At 40.6% G+C, this 20,522-nt stretch overlaps 1 protein-coding gene across 2 annotated transcripts; it reads right to left on the reverse strand.

The window, feature by feature from the left end:
• Positions 1–227: 227 nt before the first annotated feature.
• EFCAB7 (EF-hand calcium binding domain 7) lies at positions 228–20,520 on the reverse strand. Of its 2 annotated transcripts, none has more exons than XM_074545633.1 (14): positions 20,387–20,520; positions 18,083–18,252; positions 15,895–16,106; positions 15,456–15,542; positions 14,822–14,987; positions 13,595–13,722; positions 10,503–10,644; positions 9,905–10,014; positions 9,125–9,282; positions 8,797–8,930; positions 7,269–7,417; positions 5,350–5,559; positions 1,976–2,083; positions 228–307 (listed from the first exon to the last, which is right to left on the reverse strand). In XM_074545633.1, exons 2-14 carry the CDS (start codon positions 18,249–18,251, stop codon positions 299–301), a joined length of 1,782 nt encoding a protein of 593 aa, XP_074401734.1. In that variant the 5' UTR covers position 18,252; positions 20,387–20,520; the 3' UTR covers positions 228–298. The 2 variants fall into 2 exon arrangements, with proteins under 2 accessions (XP_074401734.1, XP_074401735.1); XM_074545634.1 differs by lacking the exon at positions 228–307 and adding an exon at positions 625–973.
• Positions 20,521–20,522: the final 2 nt, after the last annotated feature.

A 20,522-nucleotide genomic window follows, 5' to 3' on the forward strand; every position in this document is an offset into this window, starting at 1 on the left:
CCCAGTGTAAGATTACAGCAGAGTAACAGCAGAGAGCAGCACTTGGGGCAGATAAAAATAACCCTGCAACTCTGCTTGCTGCCCTCACACATGAGGTCACACACATTTAATGGCTATTTTAAACTCAAACACTTTTTAAGCATCCAGAGGCCAGGGTCATCTTCTTTTTTTTCACATTAAAGATATTTAGAGGAACCAGGAAAATATAATGAAATATAATACTGAATGTTTTTAGTACCTCAAGGATGGCTTTCATTGCTGTTGCAGCCCAAACTTGGTGCACTTCAGTCTTCTTATTTCAGCTGCCCTGGGAATAATTAATTGCTGTTAACAGTCAAGAGCCCAAGACAAACCTTCATTTTTCTTAAATGATGTTATTTCCTTATTGCATATGGAAAGGCAGATTTTATTTTATATAAAAGAGTATAAAACCAGGCAGAAATTACAGAACAAGGGTAAGATAAGGATTATCAGCAAATGACCAAAAAAAGGGAAAGAAACAAATCCTTTATCAAGTGACAAAATACCATGAGCTTCATCCCTTTATACTTTCACATCAAAATCACAGGAATGTTTAATTAGGAACCCATTCAACAAAGGTTTTTTTTCCCTCAGTGAAGGAAATTACAGCCTGTGAGGGAATTACAATCCATGGTATGGAAAAGAAGGGCACATTTAGGGAAACAATCTTTCATAAAGCACAATTATATCACAACTGGCAGCTGGATTACTGAACAGCACTAATTTTTATTGTGCCTCAGTGTTTTCATGCCAAAATCATCAAGAAATCTAAATGTATGCCAGCTTTTTGAGAAGGACAGGACCATGAATTGTCTGAAGGCTGCCCAAAGCTGATCCTGGCTGAGTGTGGCTGCTGCCAGCCCTGGCACTGGCAGGTTTAGCACACAAGGGAGTGCACACAGCTGTAAATCCACTCTTCCTGCTCATTCAGGGCCATCACGTGCTGAGAGACCTGGCACAAGAGAAAGCAGAGGTGAAAGGGAATTCTCTTTACTGAAAAACTGTTACCCAATGTGCTGTGGAAGCAAAATGTCCAGTACTTGTGTCACTAAATAATGAATATTCAGCATCTACACTGACAGATATTCAAAAATTACTCTTGAACTTCACAGCAAAATATCCATAAGGACTGAGCCTACAGTTTATACTGAATGAAGCCTAAATTCAAATTTAAAACCACCTTACAGGATGTGGCAGTGGGTATCCAAAGTGTCAGCAGCAATTTAAATAGGGCCCAGCCTTGCCATGTGATGGGACTGCTCTGTTTACTACAGGCTTGAATGATCCACCCTGGAAAGCTGGGAAATGTAAAATAGCTTGGATGCCTCTGCTTTTAAACAAAGAAACTTGCAGAAAAAGAAAACCAGGGGGTTATTCATAAATAATTAAAAAACATCATCTGCATTTGTCATGCATCACATTCCTTCAGGACTCTCATTTGGAATTGTCACTAAAGCTCTGCAGCAGAGTTCAGCAATCTCAAATTATCTCATGGTTAACATGATCCCCAAATCAAGTTTAACAAAAGTGAACCACCAGCAAAGCACAGTCTGCACAAGGACTGTAATATATTTATTTCTCATTCTGATTAGTGCATGCTTGGTCTGTTCTCACAGGCATCAATACATGGGGTTAAAATTGCAAAGTGAAAAAAAAATAAAATACAGCCTTAGAAAAAGAGTATTAAAAATATTAGTGAATGTATAGAATGGACAAGTGAAACATGCCCATGTATGAAAAGTGGATTATTGATTTTTATATAAAATTGCATAGGAAAACAGAGATACATTAAATACACAATCAGCTTTGAAATAATAAAAGTGCATCTGATCTGTTCTGGTCAGAAGATGCCACTGTCCACATGCTCATTATCATGATAAAAGCCCTACAAACAGAAAATATAAAGATGTCACCTGATTTTCTCCAAAGTTAGCTATGCAATAAAAAGCCTTACCATCATGGATTTTGGAGCCACTTCCACAGCAAAAACTGTCAGCCCCCTGTTGTTCAGGCAGTTCTTACTCTGCTCATTGTTGACATGAATTATCACTTTATTTTCAGACTGCAGGTGAAAAAACATGAAGGAACCATTAAGACTTTCCTGGTTAAGTGTCTGTTCTTTGTGTAACAACTGCACACTCCTTGGACTTCTGTGACCTTGCTGCTTTAGGGATAGAAATGCTCAATGGATACTCTGAAGAGTAACAGATAAAATCAACACTCTTTGAAGAGTAACAGACACTCTTTGAGGAGTAACAATTTCAAATGTCCTTTAGCACCACAGTGTCAAAAGCAGTTTAAGATTCATTGAAACAACACAAGGACTTGTAAAGTTACAATCTGGCCTTGTTGTACCTTCCCAGCCTGTCCAGATCCCCCCGTGGAGCTTCCCCAGCATTCCCACCCAGCTTGGTGAGATCCACAAACCAACCCAAGAGGGATAAACAGGGTGGGCAGAGCTCTGAGAGCACCAAGCTGTCTCAGTGCAGCCCTGATCTCCTTCTCTGACATATCCCCAAACACAAAAATAACTCTGGAATATCCACCCTAAAGGGCGAAGTGCAAAGCCAAATCCAGAGTTCCAGGAGCCTCAGCATCCAGTCCTAATATTAGTCCCTCCAAGCCACCCCCTTTAAATGTCTGGGCATTTAAAAATACACTTCTTGCTGTGATCCTTTAAGATTTAAAGCATCTGAAGTTTAACATCTTGCTGTGCTGTGTTTATTTACTCACAGCTCCTGGTATAAAGGAAACGGATTCACTGTGATCTATGGAAAAAGGTTTAAAATCTCACCAACTGCTTCTACTTGGATTTGCAGCTTTCAGCTTGAATTACTAATAAAGCAAACCTGGAGGAATAATCAGGTAAAAACTCATCCATAACACACTCCTAAAAATCACTGCTTTTTAACTTTCTTATGGACACTGAGAATAGACAGCAGTGTAAATGCTGTGAGCTTTGCTCTTGCTCTAATTGCATTTCCTGCTGTAGTGTTTGTTTCCTCATGTGAGGATGATACTGTGCCAAAATATTGAGAAATTGGGATGTGAACACAAAAAATACTCAGTTTCTATATGGTAGTTAGGACATAATCTGCCCCTTGCAGGAGCACTGCCCCTTCTGAAGCCACAAGGAGACATCAGGCAGAGTTTTTTTAATCACACAGACACCAAAACCTGATTTCAGGAACAGCCACTCTCAAATATGACGCAAGGAAGGAGGAGGAACAACAGCAGACATGAAGACAGGGTACACTGTGGGAGGATGTTGTAGTCTGTTGTAAAGTTTCTTGTATTATTCCCCCAATTTATGTATTGTTCTCCCCTATTATGTGTAAAATGGTTTCGTTCCCCCAGTATTTCCCGCCACTGCTAGCCTGTCAGCTAAGTTGCCATAGTAACTGCTATTCATAGTTGCCGATATGTAATTGCTCCTCCCCTGGTTTCCCTTATCAGTGAAAGTTGTTTCCTCCCTGGGCCCAGTCAATCACCCCCTTTCTCCTCCCAGGTTTCGAGAACCTTCTCCTCTCTGGAGATGGTGGCTGGCTGGGGTCCCAGGACACCTCCTTTACCTTTTGATTATTGGTCTCCATGGAGTGTCAGTTCTGTGAAGTTCATCCCCTCACCTTTCCCGATTGGTTCCGCCTGTACCCACCCCCCCTCCTTTATAATCCTGTTTCACCCCCTATGGAAAAACTTTTTCCCGGTTGGTTTCCCCGCGTTTGGATCCCGCAACACCTTCAATAAACCGATGTTTAACCCCCGGGAAATGGTCAGCTCCGTTCCTCCCCTATACCAGCGGTGTGAGCCAGTCCGCAGCCAGCGCAGCCCGAGGCCATCAGACTGTTGTAGTGTGTTGTTAAGTTTCTTGTGTTATTCCCCCAATTTATGTATTGTTTCCCCCTATTAAGTGTAAAATGGTTTTGTCCCCCAGTTTTCCCGCCACAGCCCTGATGGCCGTTAGGTTACCATGGTTACCCCTGGGTCTGTCACCCAAGTTATATAATTTCTCCTGCCCCTTTTTCCCTTTTTAGTAAAACTTTTCTCCTCCCTGGGCTCAGTCAATCAACCCCCCACTCCTCCTGGCTTTCCAGAACTTTCGTTCCCCTGGAGATGGTGGTTGGCTGGGGTCCTGGGGCCCCTCCCGTACCTTTTGATTATTGGTCTCCATGGAGTGTCAGTTCTGTGAAGTTCATCCCCTCACCTTTCCCGATTGGTTCCGCCTGTACCCACCCCCCCTCCTTTATAATCCTGTTTCACCCCCTATGGAAAAACTTTTTCCCGGTTGGCTTCCCCGCGTTTGGATCCCGCAACACCTTCAATAAACCGATGTTTAACCCCCGGGAAATGGTCAGCTCCGTTCCTCCCCAATGCCAGCGGTGTGAGCCAGTCCGCAGCCAGCACAGCCCGAGGCCCTCAGACGCCAAAGGGCGCTGGCCAGGAATTGCAGAGGGGTGTGGGATCTCAGGATCTCAGTCCTGAGATGCCGGGCCACGGAGACCACCCTTGGGGGGCCCGGGAGTCCTGCAATGTTGCCAGAAGTGTCTGGTGGCAGGACTTTGACCCTACACAGGAGACGACAAGGATGAGGGCTTCACCGGGGTGAATGGTGAAGGGATTAGCTAATTAGAGGGTGAAACACAGGGTTTAGGATTTCTGTACAGGGGGTTTAGAGAAGTAAGATGGAGGAATTGGGGTGTGTCCTGTCCTTCTTCTTCTTCTTCTTCTCCTCCATCTTCTTTGGTGATGGTGGCACTTTTGGATTGGTTATTACTGAGAGTGCACCCAGCAATGAGAATAAATGGTATTGGGGAAAAATGATAAATATTGTACACGTAACAATGGGTATAAAGATAGGTGGCTGCCCTGGAGGGCAGCACAGTGTGCTCATGGCTGGCTGCTGAGCAGAGCTCTGTTCGGCTGAAAGAACATCTTTTAGATAAACAATTAATAAACATAAAAACCGAAAGAAGAACTGAAGCCTCTTCTCGTCCTTCGATACGCGGCTGCCCCAAGGCCACCTCAGGCCTTTCCAGGCCCCTCAAACAGCCGAGATAAACCGGACAGGTTTCCCCGCGTTTGGATCCCGCTACACCTTCAATAAACCGATGTTTAACCCCCGGGAAATGGTCAGCTCCGTTCCTCCCCTATACCAGCGGTGTGAGCCAGTCCGCAGCCAGCACAGCCCGAGGCCCTCAGACGCCGAAGGGAGCTGGCCAGGAATTGCAGAGGGGCGTCGGCCTTTCGCCCTCAGCCAGCCGGACTCCAAACTTCGGGCCACATATGCCCCCCTCCTGTCCCAGCCTTTGCAGGAGTTGCAGGCCATACCTTGTTCTCAATCACAGAGGTGATCCTGCTGCCTGAGCTGCAGGTGTGGATGAAGATGCTCCCAGAGCCACCCAGCCCTTTGGCCTCTCCTGTGGTGAGCACGGAGCTGCAGAGAGCCCTGCTGAGCTGGGCACCCCCTGCCTCCAGGGCAATGGCTCTCATTCTGGGCTTGCACCTCTCTGCACACACATCAACCACAAAGGGGCAGGCCTGCAGTGAAGAACAGGAGTTTTAGCACCACCCCAGCTGGAGTTTTCCCCTCAGATTTTCACCCACAGCTCCTAAGTGTTTTCATATTTGAGCTAGAATGACCCAGACACAACTATTTCCCTGAGTATTCAGTATTATAAGCTGTGAGCTGTGGCAATCTTTTACACCAAATGAAAGCCCAGGACAAGGGGCCTTTTTCATTTCCAGTTCAAAACAGCAAACCCTTCCTTGGACAGCAAAATGTCCAGGAATTGAGATGAAAGCTGAATGTATTCCAGTGTCTGAAATAAACCCATCACAGTGCTGCTGTTTGTGCCACCCCACACAGATTTAACACCCCTGCAGTGTTGCATTGAGCACTCTGGGAGTATCTTGGATTTTACTCCTGGTGTAACAACCAGGAGTTTACATTTTCTTAGATTCACTCCCAGCACCTCAATTCCCTTCTAAAGGCTGTTGGAATCCACCAGGATTTCTCAAGTTCTCTCAGTGCTCCCAAAATATCAACCTGAAATTATTTGAAATCAAGGAATTCAAGAGTTAAGTGAGAGACACGAGTAAAGAGCTGGAGATTTTTAGATTAATTACAGAATCATTTGGGAGCTGAGCTGTCCTTTGGCAAGCAAAGGCTGGAGCCAGAACCCACAGCTGGAACAAGGCACAAAACACCTTCCTGAAATTCCAACTGGAGAAGAACATCCCCAAAATGCTCTTTTTTGGAGGAGGGCTCTCTCTTGTGGCTGAAATGCAGAAAAACAGCTTTGCATGGGCTCTGCCAGCCACAAGTCAGAGGAAAAGGAGCTCATCCTTAAATCCCCCAGCACCATCCCAAAATTTTCACTGAGAGATAACTGATACCTCTCATACTGACTATTTTTAGGTCTTGTTTTATTTTATCCACTGACTACATTGACCTGTTTAACTTAAATATTATCAGACCGTGATCCTAAAAATCTGCTTTTCCTGGGAATTAAATGATTTAATTATCTGTATATTTAATGCTTTAATATTTCATAATTTTTTTCCTCTTCATAAAAGACATCCTCTTTCTTTAGAAAGAATTACTGACATCAGGAATATGAAATATGTATTTCAGAATATAAAAACAAATAAATACTTTTTAAAAACAAATAATTTTCTGTAAGCGCACAGAAACATCAGAGAAATAATCCCTGGTCCTGCAAAGTAAACAATGTGTGATCCAAACCCTAAAATTTTAATGAAGCATTAAAATTTTGGGTTGAACCTCTTCAGACATTGTTGTGAAAGGCAAGAATAACAGAAATAGTTATGTCTGGAATCTAGGAGTTCTGAATCATGTGGGAAAAATTTATCTTTATCCACTTCTATTGTGGTTTGGATCACAAAATTGATTTTATAAAGGAGAAAAAGTCCTGGTTTTTTCTAAATGTGCTGACAGGTCACAGTTTACCACCTTTATCTTCCTATCACTCCCCATCAACAGAGAGCATGGATTATTTTAACAGATACAATCAAAAATCCCTTCCTCTATAACTTCATAAAATCCTGGCTTTTTCCTAAAGCAAAAGCAAATTTCTTTTTTCAAAAGATGCAAATGCCATTCTCAGAATCAGCACAGTGACAGCCCTGGATGGTGGCAGTGGGTCCCTCCCTCCTGCTGTCACTTTGTGGCAGGCACAAAGATTGCAGAAATTAAATATCCAGGGATTTTTGCTCTTCTCTCCTACCTCTGTCATTTCTAAGGCTCTGTTGTAACCCAGGGACAACAAAGTGACCCAAAGGTCCCAGGGATCCCCATCCCGGTCGTTGGCTTCCATGAGATTCAAATCCAGAAATCCTTGTCTTGTGAGCTCATTCTTCTTCATCTCAAAATTTTCTGGTTTAAAGGAATGAAAACAGCACTTAAAAATCTGTTCTGTCTGCAAACAGCTTCAAACACCTTCATCCTTCCAAAGGCAGGATCCCCCTCCTGTTAATGAAGTTGAAAAATGGAGCCAACTCAGAGCCTCAGGTCTCCAAGGTTATTTGGGAAAGAATATCCTTCAGCAGGCATGTGCTGTTTGCAGGGCTCCCCTGTGGATTTGGGATAATGCCTACAAACATTGGATAACCCCAAAAAAGGGAGATTTCAAAACAAAAAGAATTTATATTGATTTTTTTTTCTGAAAGTTTGAGCTTTGCAGAAAGGGGTATTTCAGGAATAGGAAATGAAAGGCAGCTGGAGCCAGCACCTTGAATGCTTCAGGTCCTTGATACAGAAATGATTTACTTAGTTCCTAAAAAGCAATAAAATTGCAGTAATCCTAACACCCCTCTCTGCAGAGAATATCATAGATCCACCACTGTAATGTCAGCAAACACATAATTGAAATGTCCTCATGTCAGGGACTTTTAAAAATGGTTTTCTCATCTTCATAACAATGCTAAATCTTTACTATATATTATTAAAAAGGGATTACAATTTAATAAATCTATCCAAGGGTACAGATGCTGTAATAAATGGCTTGAACTTTGGTGTCAGGATTGATGATATTTGTGTGAACCCTTCCTCTGATTGAAACATCCCCAGCTCCTCCTCCTTCCCCTCTTATTTATTCCCACATTTCCACCCCTCCTACTTGTACCACCCTGACAAAGCCATTGAGGGTGGGAAAGCACATCCAAGCATCAATTCAGCCCCAGAAATGTGTTTTTGTAGGAGTTCTCCATCAGTTAGGAAAAATTCTGATACCTCAGAGTGGTTTGGGAAGACATAATTAATAGGGCTTGCCAGATTTAAAATATTTTGGCCAATGTGCCACAGCTTCCAAAGGAATTATGTTAAACATGACATGGAATTATTAAAGGAGACACTGGCAGACCACAAAAACTCTGGATGCCAATTTGTAGCATCAGATCCACACTAATTAAATGTCCCTAATTAAATGTCCCTCTCCACACTTTGTGAGATAAAAAGAGCAGCACCAACCAAATCTGCAAAAGGAGAAGGATTAAACAAATACCTGTGGCAGTTTCCTTCCCCACAGGATCCAGCATTACAAACCCTGCAGGTTTTGGCAGCAACAAAACAATTAGGAAGGGGAGGAAGTTTCTCAGCAGAATGAAGCAAAGCAAAGACAGGAGACTGGAAAAAAAGAAAAAGAAAGGAGGAAGAGAAAAATATCTCCACACGTTGTTGGAATAGGTACAGAATATCCAGTCCTATCCAGCTTGGAAGTTAATTGAGAGCTTTAATTAGCACAGAAATGAACTTACCCTTGCACACAGCCCAGGCTTCCTGGTCACACTTCTCCCCACTTGTCCTGAGCTCAAAGAAGTTGTACTCCTCCAGGCTCAGGAGGCCATTCCCATCCAGATCAATTGTTTCAAACACATCCAACAAAGCAGCTCTGAGGGGTGAGAAAAGGCCAAATTATTTCCAAAGGCTTCCACTTCCCTTTACTGTCTCATAGCACTGCCAAGAACTGTTCAGTCTGTTTGAGATTATTCTGTACAAAAAATACTCCAGGAAAATCCAGATTTTAAAAAGCCACATTTTAGCTGAAAGGAGATTTTTATTCCCATGTTTAGGAATAAAACTCACCGGAATTCTTTGGTGAGAGCCAGCTCTCCATCTTCATCCCTCCACACCAGTTTGGCTTCTCCAGAAATTTGAGATTTTCCCTTCCTCAGCCTGCAGCCAGTTGTGAAAGGGAGCAGCCAATAAACCCCAGCTCCAAGCTCTCCTCTCCAGCCAAACATCTGCTCTTAAAGGAAAACAGAAAAGTTTGTAAGAACTTCTCAAATTATACCTCTGTTGTTGCCAGTAATATTCATACAAAAGTCATTACTTGGAAATTCATTACTTGAAAACCCTGGGAATGCTGGGTTGTCTCCTTAAAAAAATTGGCTGTGTGATTTTTTTTAAAACCTTTTTTTTAAAAGGTTAAAAAATAGTGAATCTCTTAGAATAAAAGTTAGAAAAACACAGAGATGAGGACCAAGGGGAAAATAAATTCATGCTCTGTTATTTCTCCCCCAGGAGAAGAATATTCTGTACACTATGAAGTTCAAATAGCAAGGAGAAAGAAAATTTCCTTGAATTTAAACAAATTTGGCCTTGGAAATGTTGTGTTTGAAGGTGCAGAAATACAACTGAGTTTTTACAGAGTAGCTGTAAATATGGATAAATATGAATATAAAATGATTGGATGGATTTGTTAATTAGGTTTATTCTGCTCCATAAATGTAATGTACATGTAAATGTACCCAGCAACTCAGCAATTCTGGGTACAGCTGGAATTTCCTTCCAAACCCATGAAATTCACACACACAAACACACAAAAATAACAATTAAAATAGGAATACACCAAAAATCTCTAACCTCTTTGTTCTGGAGTTCAGTAAAGCTCACAAGCTGTAAATTCTCTTGGGTTTCATTTTCCTTCAGAATAAACAAAGCTGTATCCACTGACAACCAAGGACAAGGTTTTCCTAAAAAGAAAAATATCCCAAAAATGCATAATAATAATAATAATGGCCCCAAATTGGTTTTCTTTACATCTCAAAATAGATATTCCCATGGTATTTATTGATCCCTGTGATGAAAAATGGGAAAAAATTCTATTCTATACTAATGGGATTTTTGTACTATTTAGGCCAAGCAGATAAATTGTTCCAAGCCTTGGCTTACAGATAATTAATAATTTTATCATTAAGAATTATTGATAAAATAATTCTATCATTAAGGGTGAACAATATCAAGGAATGGTTACACACCCCACAAATGAATTTTAAAAAAGCCAGCCCAGGTGACTTTAAAACAATCTTGAGGTTTAAAGACTCCTGTTTTATGGGATTAAAAATAGAATATTCTATTTGGGGAAAAAATAATTCCAGTGCAGCAACTGGATGAAGCCCTGTGGTAAATCTTAAAAAGAAGTGGTGGCTTGGAGAAGAAAATGAAATCTAAACCCACTGACCTGGTGCCTGGGGAATCCTGAAAGGTTTGATGGTGACACAAAGGGCAGAGCTCTGGGGTAAGTGCAGCCTGTACTTGTGACTGATGATCTCCCCATTCTCCTCCAGGTAGAAGCAGCCTCTGGATTGTGCCCATTGCCATTCCTGGAAACCAAGCAAATATTCAGAGTTTTCTTCTTTTTGGATGAAGATTAAAGTGCTTTCTCTGAAATGTTAACTGATTGGATTATTGAGTAAACCCTGCATAAAGCACACCATGAGATACAGCATCAATATACTTTTATTAAAGAAAATAATCCCCAATAGTCCTCTAGTAGACAAATTTTGCTTCACTTGTGACAATGCCTGAAAAGCACAGAGATTACCCCAATGCTCCTCTAGCTAAAAAATTACATTTGAATTCCCATGAGGATTCTGCTAATTATACTTGCAAACAGCTGACACATGGAGCAATTTAAATACCAACATTATACACTTTGCAACTCCCTTTCTGCTGCTCTTTGGAGGTTTAGAATTTTTTTTAAAAAATTAAGTTTTTTTTTTCAAGAAGTTCTAAAAGACTTTCAAAGTAAATTGGCTGTGGAAATGACAAAGATTAATTAAAAATAAAGTGGGATGGCCAATCCCTGCACTGCTGTCCAAGTCCCTTCCCTCTCCTATAATTTCCCAAAATCTTTTCATTGTGGGCACAACCTGCTGGAGAAGTTTTTAGGGATAATCCTTAAGTCAGAGATCAACCCCTGGCCAAACTTATGGAGCAAAATAAATCTAATTAACAAATCCATCCAATAATTTTTATACTCATCTTTATCCATGGAACAGGATTTGTAGTGACTGGACAAGGAAAATGAGGACAAATCATAAAAAAATAATTAGGAAAAAAGTGGTCAGAGAGAAAAAATTCCTGGGATTTAATAGTGAGGGTTGAATATGCAGCAACAGGTGGGGTTGTGTCAGTCAAAAAGTGGAAAATGGGAGCTGGGATTAACATAAATCAGTGACAGAATTCCAGCATGGAGCTCAGAATTCCAACATTGGACCATTTCCACTGCTATTCCTAAACTGCTTATTTTAATATATAAATAAATATATTAAATAAAATATAAATAAATAAATAAATTTATTTAAAATCACTTCATGACTCCTGACTTCATCTAAAAGGAAATTTTTTTAAATGGATTTTTTGTCTTCAAACTCAACACATCTGAAATAAGTGATTGTTTGCTCCAAGTTTGATACCTGCCAAAACCCTTATACTTTCCTTTTAGGAAATCAAATCCTGTTACTGTGGTGTGGTGCCAGAAATCCTAAATTATCAAATTCCAAACAGGTAAGAGCAGGAAACTAAAAGAGGATTTTCTGTTTGGATTTTCCTCTGTTACTTCAAAGCAGAACAAAAGTTGTTAAATAAAGGCTGAAGTGGGAAATGTTTGTGTTAGAAATGTTAGGCAGCACCTGCTGCTGGTCACTGCTACTGACATTTCAATTAATATTGAATATTCACACATTGATGCACAATTCCTAATAGAAAGCAATGATTGAGAAGAATTTTCTAAGGGTTTTTAGTTTTAGGCATTTCACCTTGTTCTGACTTTCACTGTTTTCCTCTGTCAGAAATGTAAACTTGGTGTTGCTCCTGTGGGCAATATTTTCTTCTTTATACAGAAAGCCATGTGAACAGCAAAAACATAAAATAAAATTCTTGGATATAAGACAAATAAAAAGAATTTTGGGAGGTGGATTTGCATTCACACCAAAAATAAAACCCCTGGGTATTTATTCATTGATGCTGGCAGAGCTTGCATTGTGCAAAATGAAGTTTTAAAAAAATAAGTTATTAATAGGAAATATTTAATTTATACTATATTGACTATATATAATTATATTAATATTATTAAGGCATTATTTTATTAATTGGAAATATTTAATTAATAGGAAATAAAACTCTCCATGTTTATTGATTGATTTCAGGTTTTGGATGATGCCCAGCAATACTAATCAATATCTTTTTTTTAGTCAGTTTTTACTGGCTTGTAGAAAGAAAAAGAATCCAATCTTGGGGAAGTGTGTGCTGGTTTTATACACCCCAAATCATGTTTGAACAAGGTGAGACTGCAGGTTAAATTGCATGGAGGTCCAGAGTGCACAGAAGCCCTGGGAGATGATGTTTGGAAATTTTAATACAGAGCAAATGTCAGTGAACAGCAATGGGTGAAGATCTAAAGGACTTCAGAGCTCAATAACAAACCCAGAGTTGTGATTTGAAACAAAAATGCAGCTCCTGAGGACAATCAGTTCAGTTTGCCAGCAGCAGTTACACTCTGTGGTCAGAGCCATTTTTTCCCTTTTACACAGGAGTCTCCAGGTGCTCATTTTTAATGGATCCCAGCAGTTCCCAGTTCATGTTTTCTATTTCTACAGCTATTATTTTCTGTTGAAAGAAAACTAGTAAAGGTTCAGTCAAGAAAGGGAAAACAAAGGGAAGGAGATCAATATTAACACTCTACAAATATTGACTTAGCAAAGTGACTTTGTTGTCTCTCTCCCCCAGGAATTTGTATTGAATGAGTGATTTATTTAAAAGAAAATACTGATAGAACATATTAGTCTAACTAAAAATCAATATTTTCAGGTTATAGCATCTATTTACCAAGCAATGCCCAAGAAACTAAATATGCTCACAGATTTGTTATTTATTTCCAATTACCTTTCATGCAAAGGTTTATGATACACAATCTTTCAGACTACTTAAGCATTTAAAGTTCTCACCAACCTAATAAATTATTCAATTTTAAATTTCTCAAGAAGTCATTAACTGTTTTCTCCAACAGTGGTTTCATTTATAAAAAACACATTTTGTTCTATTAAACCTTCACACCTGAAAAATTATTTCCAATAACTTGTTGTCAGCAAAACCAACAGTATATAAAAATGTTCATAATAATACATATCAAGAAATCTCTCAGTAGTTGATAGCTGCCCCTGACAAACTGTTAATAAAACATAAGCCACCATTTTTCTCTGATTTTTTAGCTTCTTTAAAATGCAACAACACAGGTGCCTGGAGGAAAACACCATCATTCCAGTGTGATACCTTCATTGTGTCAGGCTCAATAATCAGCTTTGTGTTCCTGCTGCTGCTGGCAGCCACAGTGACAGTGGTGGAGCTGGAAGCTTTGCTGCTTTGAGCTGATGAAGGTCTTGAAGGAGCTCTGTTGTCACCTAGAAACAAAAATATTTAATTAAAGTTACATTATTTCAACCCTCTCCCAGTGCTTTTTATCATAAATTTTGCATTTAAAAGCACAAAGAAAAGTGGATTACAAAGCTTCATCAGAAAACTTCCCCTCATCACTGTTGTGTTATTTTTGCACCTCTTGGATTTGAAGCAGCACAAAATACATCCCAAAATTTCATACTTGGTGCCTCTGCAGCCCATTCCCTGTGGAGCTTCTCCAGTTTGGGAAGGTTCTGAAGTATTTCAAGGACATTAAACTGTCCACAACTTATTAATTGTGCTTGAAAACAATTTCAATAATTGAAACAAACACGCAGCTTACTGAGAAATGTTTAGGGTTTAATCCTTGTCTAGGAGGGAAATAATTTGCCTATATTGCAACACCTGAATATTCATTTTCTCTCTTCCCTCTGGATGGTGAAAATCAACAGAATCCACCCTTAGGGATTTGTGAGTTTCACAGATGCAGCCATTTGAGTATATTTTACTGACACATTGATGTGATTGCTGTTGGAAGTTTTTTCAGGGATGGCCTAGAAGGCAGCTGTGAGGAGCAGGTTCTCACAGCCTGCTTCTGTGAACAGCAGAGGTTCTCAGGTTATTTTTAACTACAGGTATAAGTGGCAAACATGAAGGCCTTGAGAGCCTTGCACATCAGAGTTCTCAGGCAGCTTTCTCATAACAAGTGGATGTTCTACCTTTGGCTGTTTTGGGAAAGCAAGAATAATTTTGAGAACCCAAATCTTGGTATTGGAAACATAAGGAGGGGTTGGTGTGTAATCTCTGACCTATTGTGAGCTCAGATTTTGCAATATGCATGAACTTGATTAACACTGTTATAAAAGGTGCCTGATTGATGAATAAATTGGAGTCGATGGCTGACCAATGCAAGGTGGGTCGTCTCCCTTCCAACTTCAATAGATTGCCACAGTAGAAATTATTTTCATCCATAAAATCTTCAGTAATCTGAGAAAAGCTAAACAAAAACTCAACTGCTCAAAATTCAAAACTGCTCAACACTCAGCTGAGCCAGAGCTTCATCTCCAACAGAAAGAAAACATAAAATATCAGAACTATAAATACCTTTAGGCAGTTTGTGAGGTTTCCTGGGGGGTGGCAGTGTGACCCCCTCAGGGACAGCCCCAGTTTGGTTCCCCAGGTGCTGCTGCCTCAGCAGAGGGTTGGATTCCAGCCTGGCCCTGGCAGCTTTGCAGCACTGCTCCCTGGTGCTCAGGTACAGCTCACAGAACTGCAGAGAGGAAAAAGAATATTTCACTCACCAAGCTGCATTTCCCAAAAGGCTTTAAGGAGTAAAATGTAGCATTAGCTAGGAAAGCACAGCTCAGCGGATGGAATGCATTTCCTCTTCAAGCCCAACATAATTTTAATTTTCATTAATCAGGACAACCACTCAGGTATCACAGTAAAATGCAGCTATGCTTCAGGGAGGTCCAAATACTGCACAAAAATTGTGACTTTCAACTCTTCCTTTTTACATATTGGAAGACTGAATTTTAACACAGGATTCTTACCAGCTTTCCCCCTGTGAAACCATATTTTTGTATGGTTTCATTTGTATGGTTTCATTCATTACAATATTTATGTACCAATCTTTGTGGGCTGCTTATTCAGTCCAAAATTTAGAATCCTGGGGTAAGGGCATCACTAACACTCATATTGTCAATAACACAGGAACAAAGATCACTCTTGGCCTCACCTTGTTGTAGTCAAGTTTGCCATTGCAGTTAAAATCAGCTTGTTTAGTGATGCTGGTCACTTCCTCCCAGGTCATTCTGTCACCTCTCTGCAAGGAAAAAAACCAGCTCAGTTTGGGTTCCTAATCAAGATCTTGTTCACCTACAGCACAAATTCCATAAACAAAGGAAAAGCCTTTTTATATTCTTTCAGAGAATCTTATCCTGCAATAGATTTCCACAGATTTGGATTTGAATCATGAAAACAGAGGTCAAAATAATTTAAAACTTCATCTTTACAATGCTACTAAATATCAAAGAGATCAACTGTATCAGTTTATGGAATTGGAAACCCACCATGAAAATCTTCCATAAAATGGAGAATCCCAGCTCCCAGTACCATCTAATTTCCAAAATCTCTTCTAATTAAGGATGGATAATTAGGTTTCTAGTGATACTTACTGTTGTAAGAATTTTACAAAGTTCATCATGTGAAATATATCCAGCTTTATCTGTGTCTATTTTACCAAATGCTTCGAGCAGTTCAGTTTTTGTAGCTGGCTTTTCTTTTTTTAAAATAGCACAGAAATCATCAAAATTCAGTGAAGATGTTTGTGAAGTCCAGTATTTGTTAATGGTCTTCTGAGAAGGATTTCTTCCAGCCTGCTGAAGTACTGAACAATAAAACACAATATTACATAGATATTCCAGCTGTTAGAAAAGGATTTTTCTCCAAACATCCTTGAACTTTCCATGTTCAGATTTTTTTTAAAGCCAAATAACTCCAAGAGAAAAGTGGGTCTGTAGGACAAGTTTTGGTTATGATCTTAATTAAAATATCAATATGTCTATGAACTCAGTCTCAAGTGTAAAACTCAGCCTATATCCAGTGTCTCAATATCATTAATATATTATTTTTAAGTCTGCACATTATAGATCCTATTTATACTAAGATCAACATCATCTTTGCACTTCCTTTGCCAAGAACTGAAATCTGGAGTAGAATTGATCTGAGACAACATTTTCTGTCATGCCTGTACATTTGAACCTATCAATTCAAATTATACATGAATTTTAAGGGAAAAATGATACCACCAGTGCCATGGGTGTTACACCTGGCACTCTCCTGGAGTTCAGTGCAGCACAATATTATATTTGACAGATCTCCATCAAACACACAATCTTTAATTTTATATCTCCAGGGAGATCAGCACTTTCCATTCCCTCCATGCCTCCCAGTTTGTATTTGTGAGAGCTCCATGAGGCTGCACCTTTTATTTACATTTCTTTATGGTCTGATTCTGCTAAATCACTCCAGTAATATTACAACAGACAGGAAATTAAGGTACTGCTTGGAGATCAGCAAAACTCCTACAAATAAAATTTCCCAAGGCCAATCTCTCAGTGAGCACTTTAGTTTGGAATATCAGCCAAACTTCATGAAGCAAAAGGGGTTTAAACATTGGCACTGCTCGTTTGAGAAATGCCAAAATTGACTTAAGATTAAACAAAAGTCTTTAACTCTCCAAGCTTACAAATTCTAAATTAAATCCTTAAATATCTCTGGAAGGATTCAGAGTCTAAACAATTAACTGCCCTCTCTAAGTTGACCTTGAAAGCAAAATGCCCAAACATTTGCTGTGTAGCCAAGTGGCATATGGATGAGCTGGGAGCCAAAGCATTTATTAGAGAGATGAAATTTGCTCACCCCACCCCTCTGTTAAAATCCAGATTATCCCAAACTATCATTAGGATGCCATAAAAGCCCTTTTATTGGAGCTGGGAAAGCCTGCAGAGCACCAAGTGTAGGAATATGCTTTGGTAATGGGTGGAATTTCACATTCTGCTGAAGGGAAACAATCAGTTGCACTCAGCTTCTACAGTGGTGGCTTCCATGGAAAACCTTTCTAAAAAGAACAAAAATGCTCTAAGGAAAAAAAAAAAATCATCACCCAAACAGAGCACACAATCCCATAACCCCAAGAAACTGCAAAGCTGGAATTGTATTTGCTTGAGGAATTTTATCTGCCATAATGAAACCTCCCTCAAAACTGAGGTCATTTATTACTCAGTCTTACCTTACTCTTTCCTTATCTTACCTGGTCACTAAGATACATTATTAAGAAACCAACTTCCATTTTTCAGGTAAATTTTTCTCATTTCCCTTTGAAATTCCTGAAGTTTTCAAGCCAAAGCCCCACAGCTTTCATTTCCTACCAACAGCCTTATTCAGTGCAGCTGAAGCAGTCAGAGATTTGTTTTTTCTGTTGTGCTGCTGACACCACCACCACTTATACACAAATATAGTGTGGACAAAAAAAATGAGAATTTTAGATTCCAGTCTATGAAAGTAATTCAGTGACTCAGGAGGAGTTGAGATAAGAAGTGAGAATCCTTATGGAATTTGGATTTTCTGTGGTTTTCTGTGCCAGGACAGAGGCACACCCTAAACTGAGCTGAGACCTTTCCTACTGGTGATTTACAAATAAAATCTAGAATTAAAAATCTACAATAAAACACCTCTGTCTGGCATTCCCACTTCCAGCAGGCATCCAAAACTACTCTCAAATCCTTAAATGAGTCACTGAGTTTATGCACACACTGCAATCATCCCATGTAAGAGTTAAAAGAGAAAAGATTCAATCATTACCTAAACTGAGCTGCTCTTTTGATTTAATATTTTCCAAGCTGCTTTTTAAGACAGCCAGATAAGCTGCTCTGCAGTTCTTGTAAAAAATGGCTTCTTCTGCATGCTGGGACTTCTTCCCTTGGGAATTTCCTGAGAGTGTGGATTTCTGATTCCCAGGAGTGCTGGCCATCCTGTGAGGGATGAAATTCCAGTTAGAATTTGTAATTGTCTTAAAAATGCCTCTGTTTGTCCTCTGAAACACAGACTAGCCCAATTACCCAAACATCCAGCTCATATCCTTTCTTTTCTCTAGATTTGGGATGGGAATTTTTATCTACACTTGTAGGGAAGCACCATGAGAGCCACAAGCAGAAAGAGTTTGAGCTCTACTTATTATTCACAGTTTATCCTTCACTGGCAGTAAAAAGTTGAATTTAACTATTTTTTATATAGGTGTAGATATTTGATATTAATCACTGTATTTTATATAGGTGCAGATATTTGATATTATTATATTGAGTAATATAGTACTATATAAATATTATGAAGTCTTGATTTTTGAAAGCACAAAACCACATTTTCATGTTATCTGTGAAACAAGGCTTTGCCATCTATGTTCTCTCTTTTTGCTCTTATAACTCAACAAAAAATATGGATAATAATAATATTGGTCAAAATTGGAATTCTTAACCTCAAAAAATGCCAGGTAAAGCACAGAATTCTATTTCTTAGAGTTACCTAAATTAAATAATAGAAATAAATATGCATAAAACTTTGAACAACACAGGCCTTTTATATCCAAGGCCTATACTGTTATAAATAAATGGGAAAAAACCAAAACCATATTTTTTTCTCAATTATTGAAACAATTCAATGCTGTTTGCTCAGCAATGGTCAGCAAACTCTGACAGCAGCTTTCTGCTTCCACCAGGGGTGATAAAGGTTTTTAGAAGGCCATCACAGAGGGACACTAAATCCTGTTGTGCTGTTGCTTTAACAGCTTCTTGTATTATTTTACCCAATGTTGACTTCAGGAAATATATTCCAGGATAATAAATGGAATATCTCAAGTTCAGCAACAAGACAACACCATCCCAGGGTCCCCTTTCAGGACTCATTGGATTTTTACTCGGGAGGCCTCAATCACTGGCACCTTGTTGAGTTATACAGAGCTTTCCCACTTGGGAAAGGCAGATAATAATTGCTTATCAAGGATGAAGTACCCAATTTGTAACTCCCTGACACTTTAATATTGCACAGGCACCAGAAGGACCCCACAGGGACCCCCTGGCACAGCCTGGCTCCTGCACACGGGTGTCACTATAATGAAGCACCAGTGCTACACACACTGAGTGAAACTGGGGAGAAAGGCAAGGAGGAGAACAAGAAGAAATGTTAATTTTCCAGCAACCAGTTTTTAGAAAATGTGAACTCTTGTTTGTAGTCCTTGGACTTGCCATTACTGAGATATTTGTTATGTGGCCAGGCAGTGCTGCCAATTCATCACTGGGAAACCCAGTGAGCAATGGCTCGGGGACAGCATTGCCAGCAGCCCCATGGCTTAGGCTGGGACATTTGTACTGGGTAAATGGCACTTCAAGAAAACAGAGGGGAGCAATCCAGCCCAGGCTTCCAAACAGGGAGAGAGTAGGTTTAGATTAGAGACTGGGAAGAAACTTCTCCCTGGAAGGTGTGGCTGCCCCTGGATGCCTAGAAGTGCCCAAGGCCAGGCTGGATGGGTGTTTCAGCAGCCTGGGATAGCAGAAGGAGTCCTTGTCCATGGGTGGAACTGGATGAGTTTTAAGGCCCTTCCAACCCAAATCAGTGCAGTATTCTCAGCCCAGAGCACTGTGCCCCATGCCCAGTCCTCCCTTGGACACCGGCAGGGATGGGGACTCCAGCCCTCCCTGGGCAGCCTTTTCCAACGTCCAATCACCCTTTCTGGGAAGAAATTCCTCCTGATGCCCAAAGTCAGACCCTCCATGGCACACCTGACTTTCACTCACAGGCTCACCCACACAGAACCCACATTGGCACGGGGAAGCTCTGCCCTGCTCCCGCCCCATCCACCTGAGACAAGGAAACTTCTCCCGTATGGATCCCATCACCTCCCTCCCTAGTGGGTACAGGAGGCTTCAAGGGCTACATTTGCCACCCACCATAAAAAAAAAAATTAAAATTATAATCCCCTTCTCCCAGCCCTGAGGGGAACCAGCCCTCCCTCACTCCCTCAGCCCCGCTCAGCGATCCCGAGGGACTCCTGAGGTGCGTTCGGCCGCCCCGAACCCGCCGCCCGAACACCCCCGGCCCCGGCCCGGCTCCTACCGCGCACAGCGGGACCCGGCGAGCCCACACGGACACCGCTCTCGGTCTCGGCTTCGGTGTCGGTCCCGGGGCTCTCGGTCTCGGCCCCGCAGCCCTGCCGGGCTCCTCGGCCCCGCCCCGGCCCGCCCTGCCCTCG

The sequence above is a fragment of the Zonotrichia albicollis genome, chromosome 8 (genome assembly GCF_047830755.1).
Source record: "Zonotrichia albicollis isolate bZonAlb1 chromosome 8, bZonAlb1.hap1, whole genome shotgun sequence".
Taxonomy (NCBI): domain Eukaryota; kingdom Metazoa; phylum Chordata; class Aves; order Passeriformes; family Passerellidae; genus Zonotrichia; species Zonotrichia albicollis.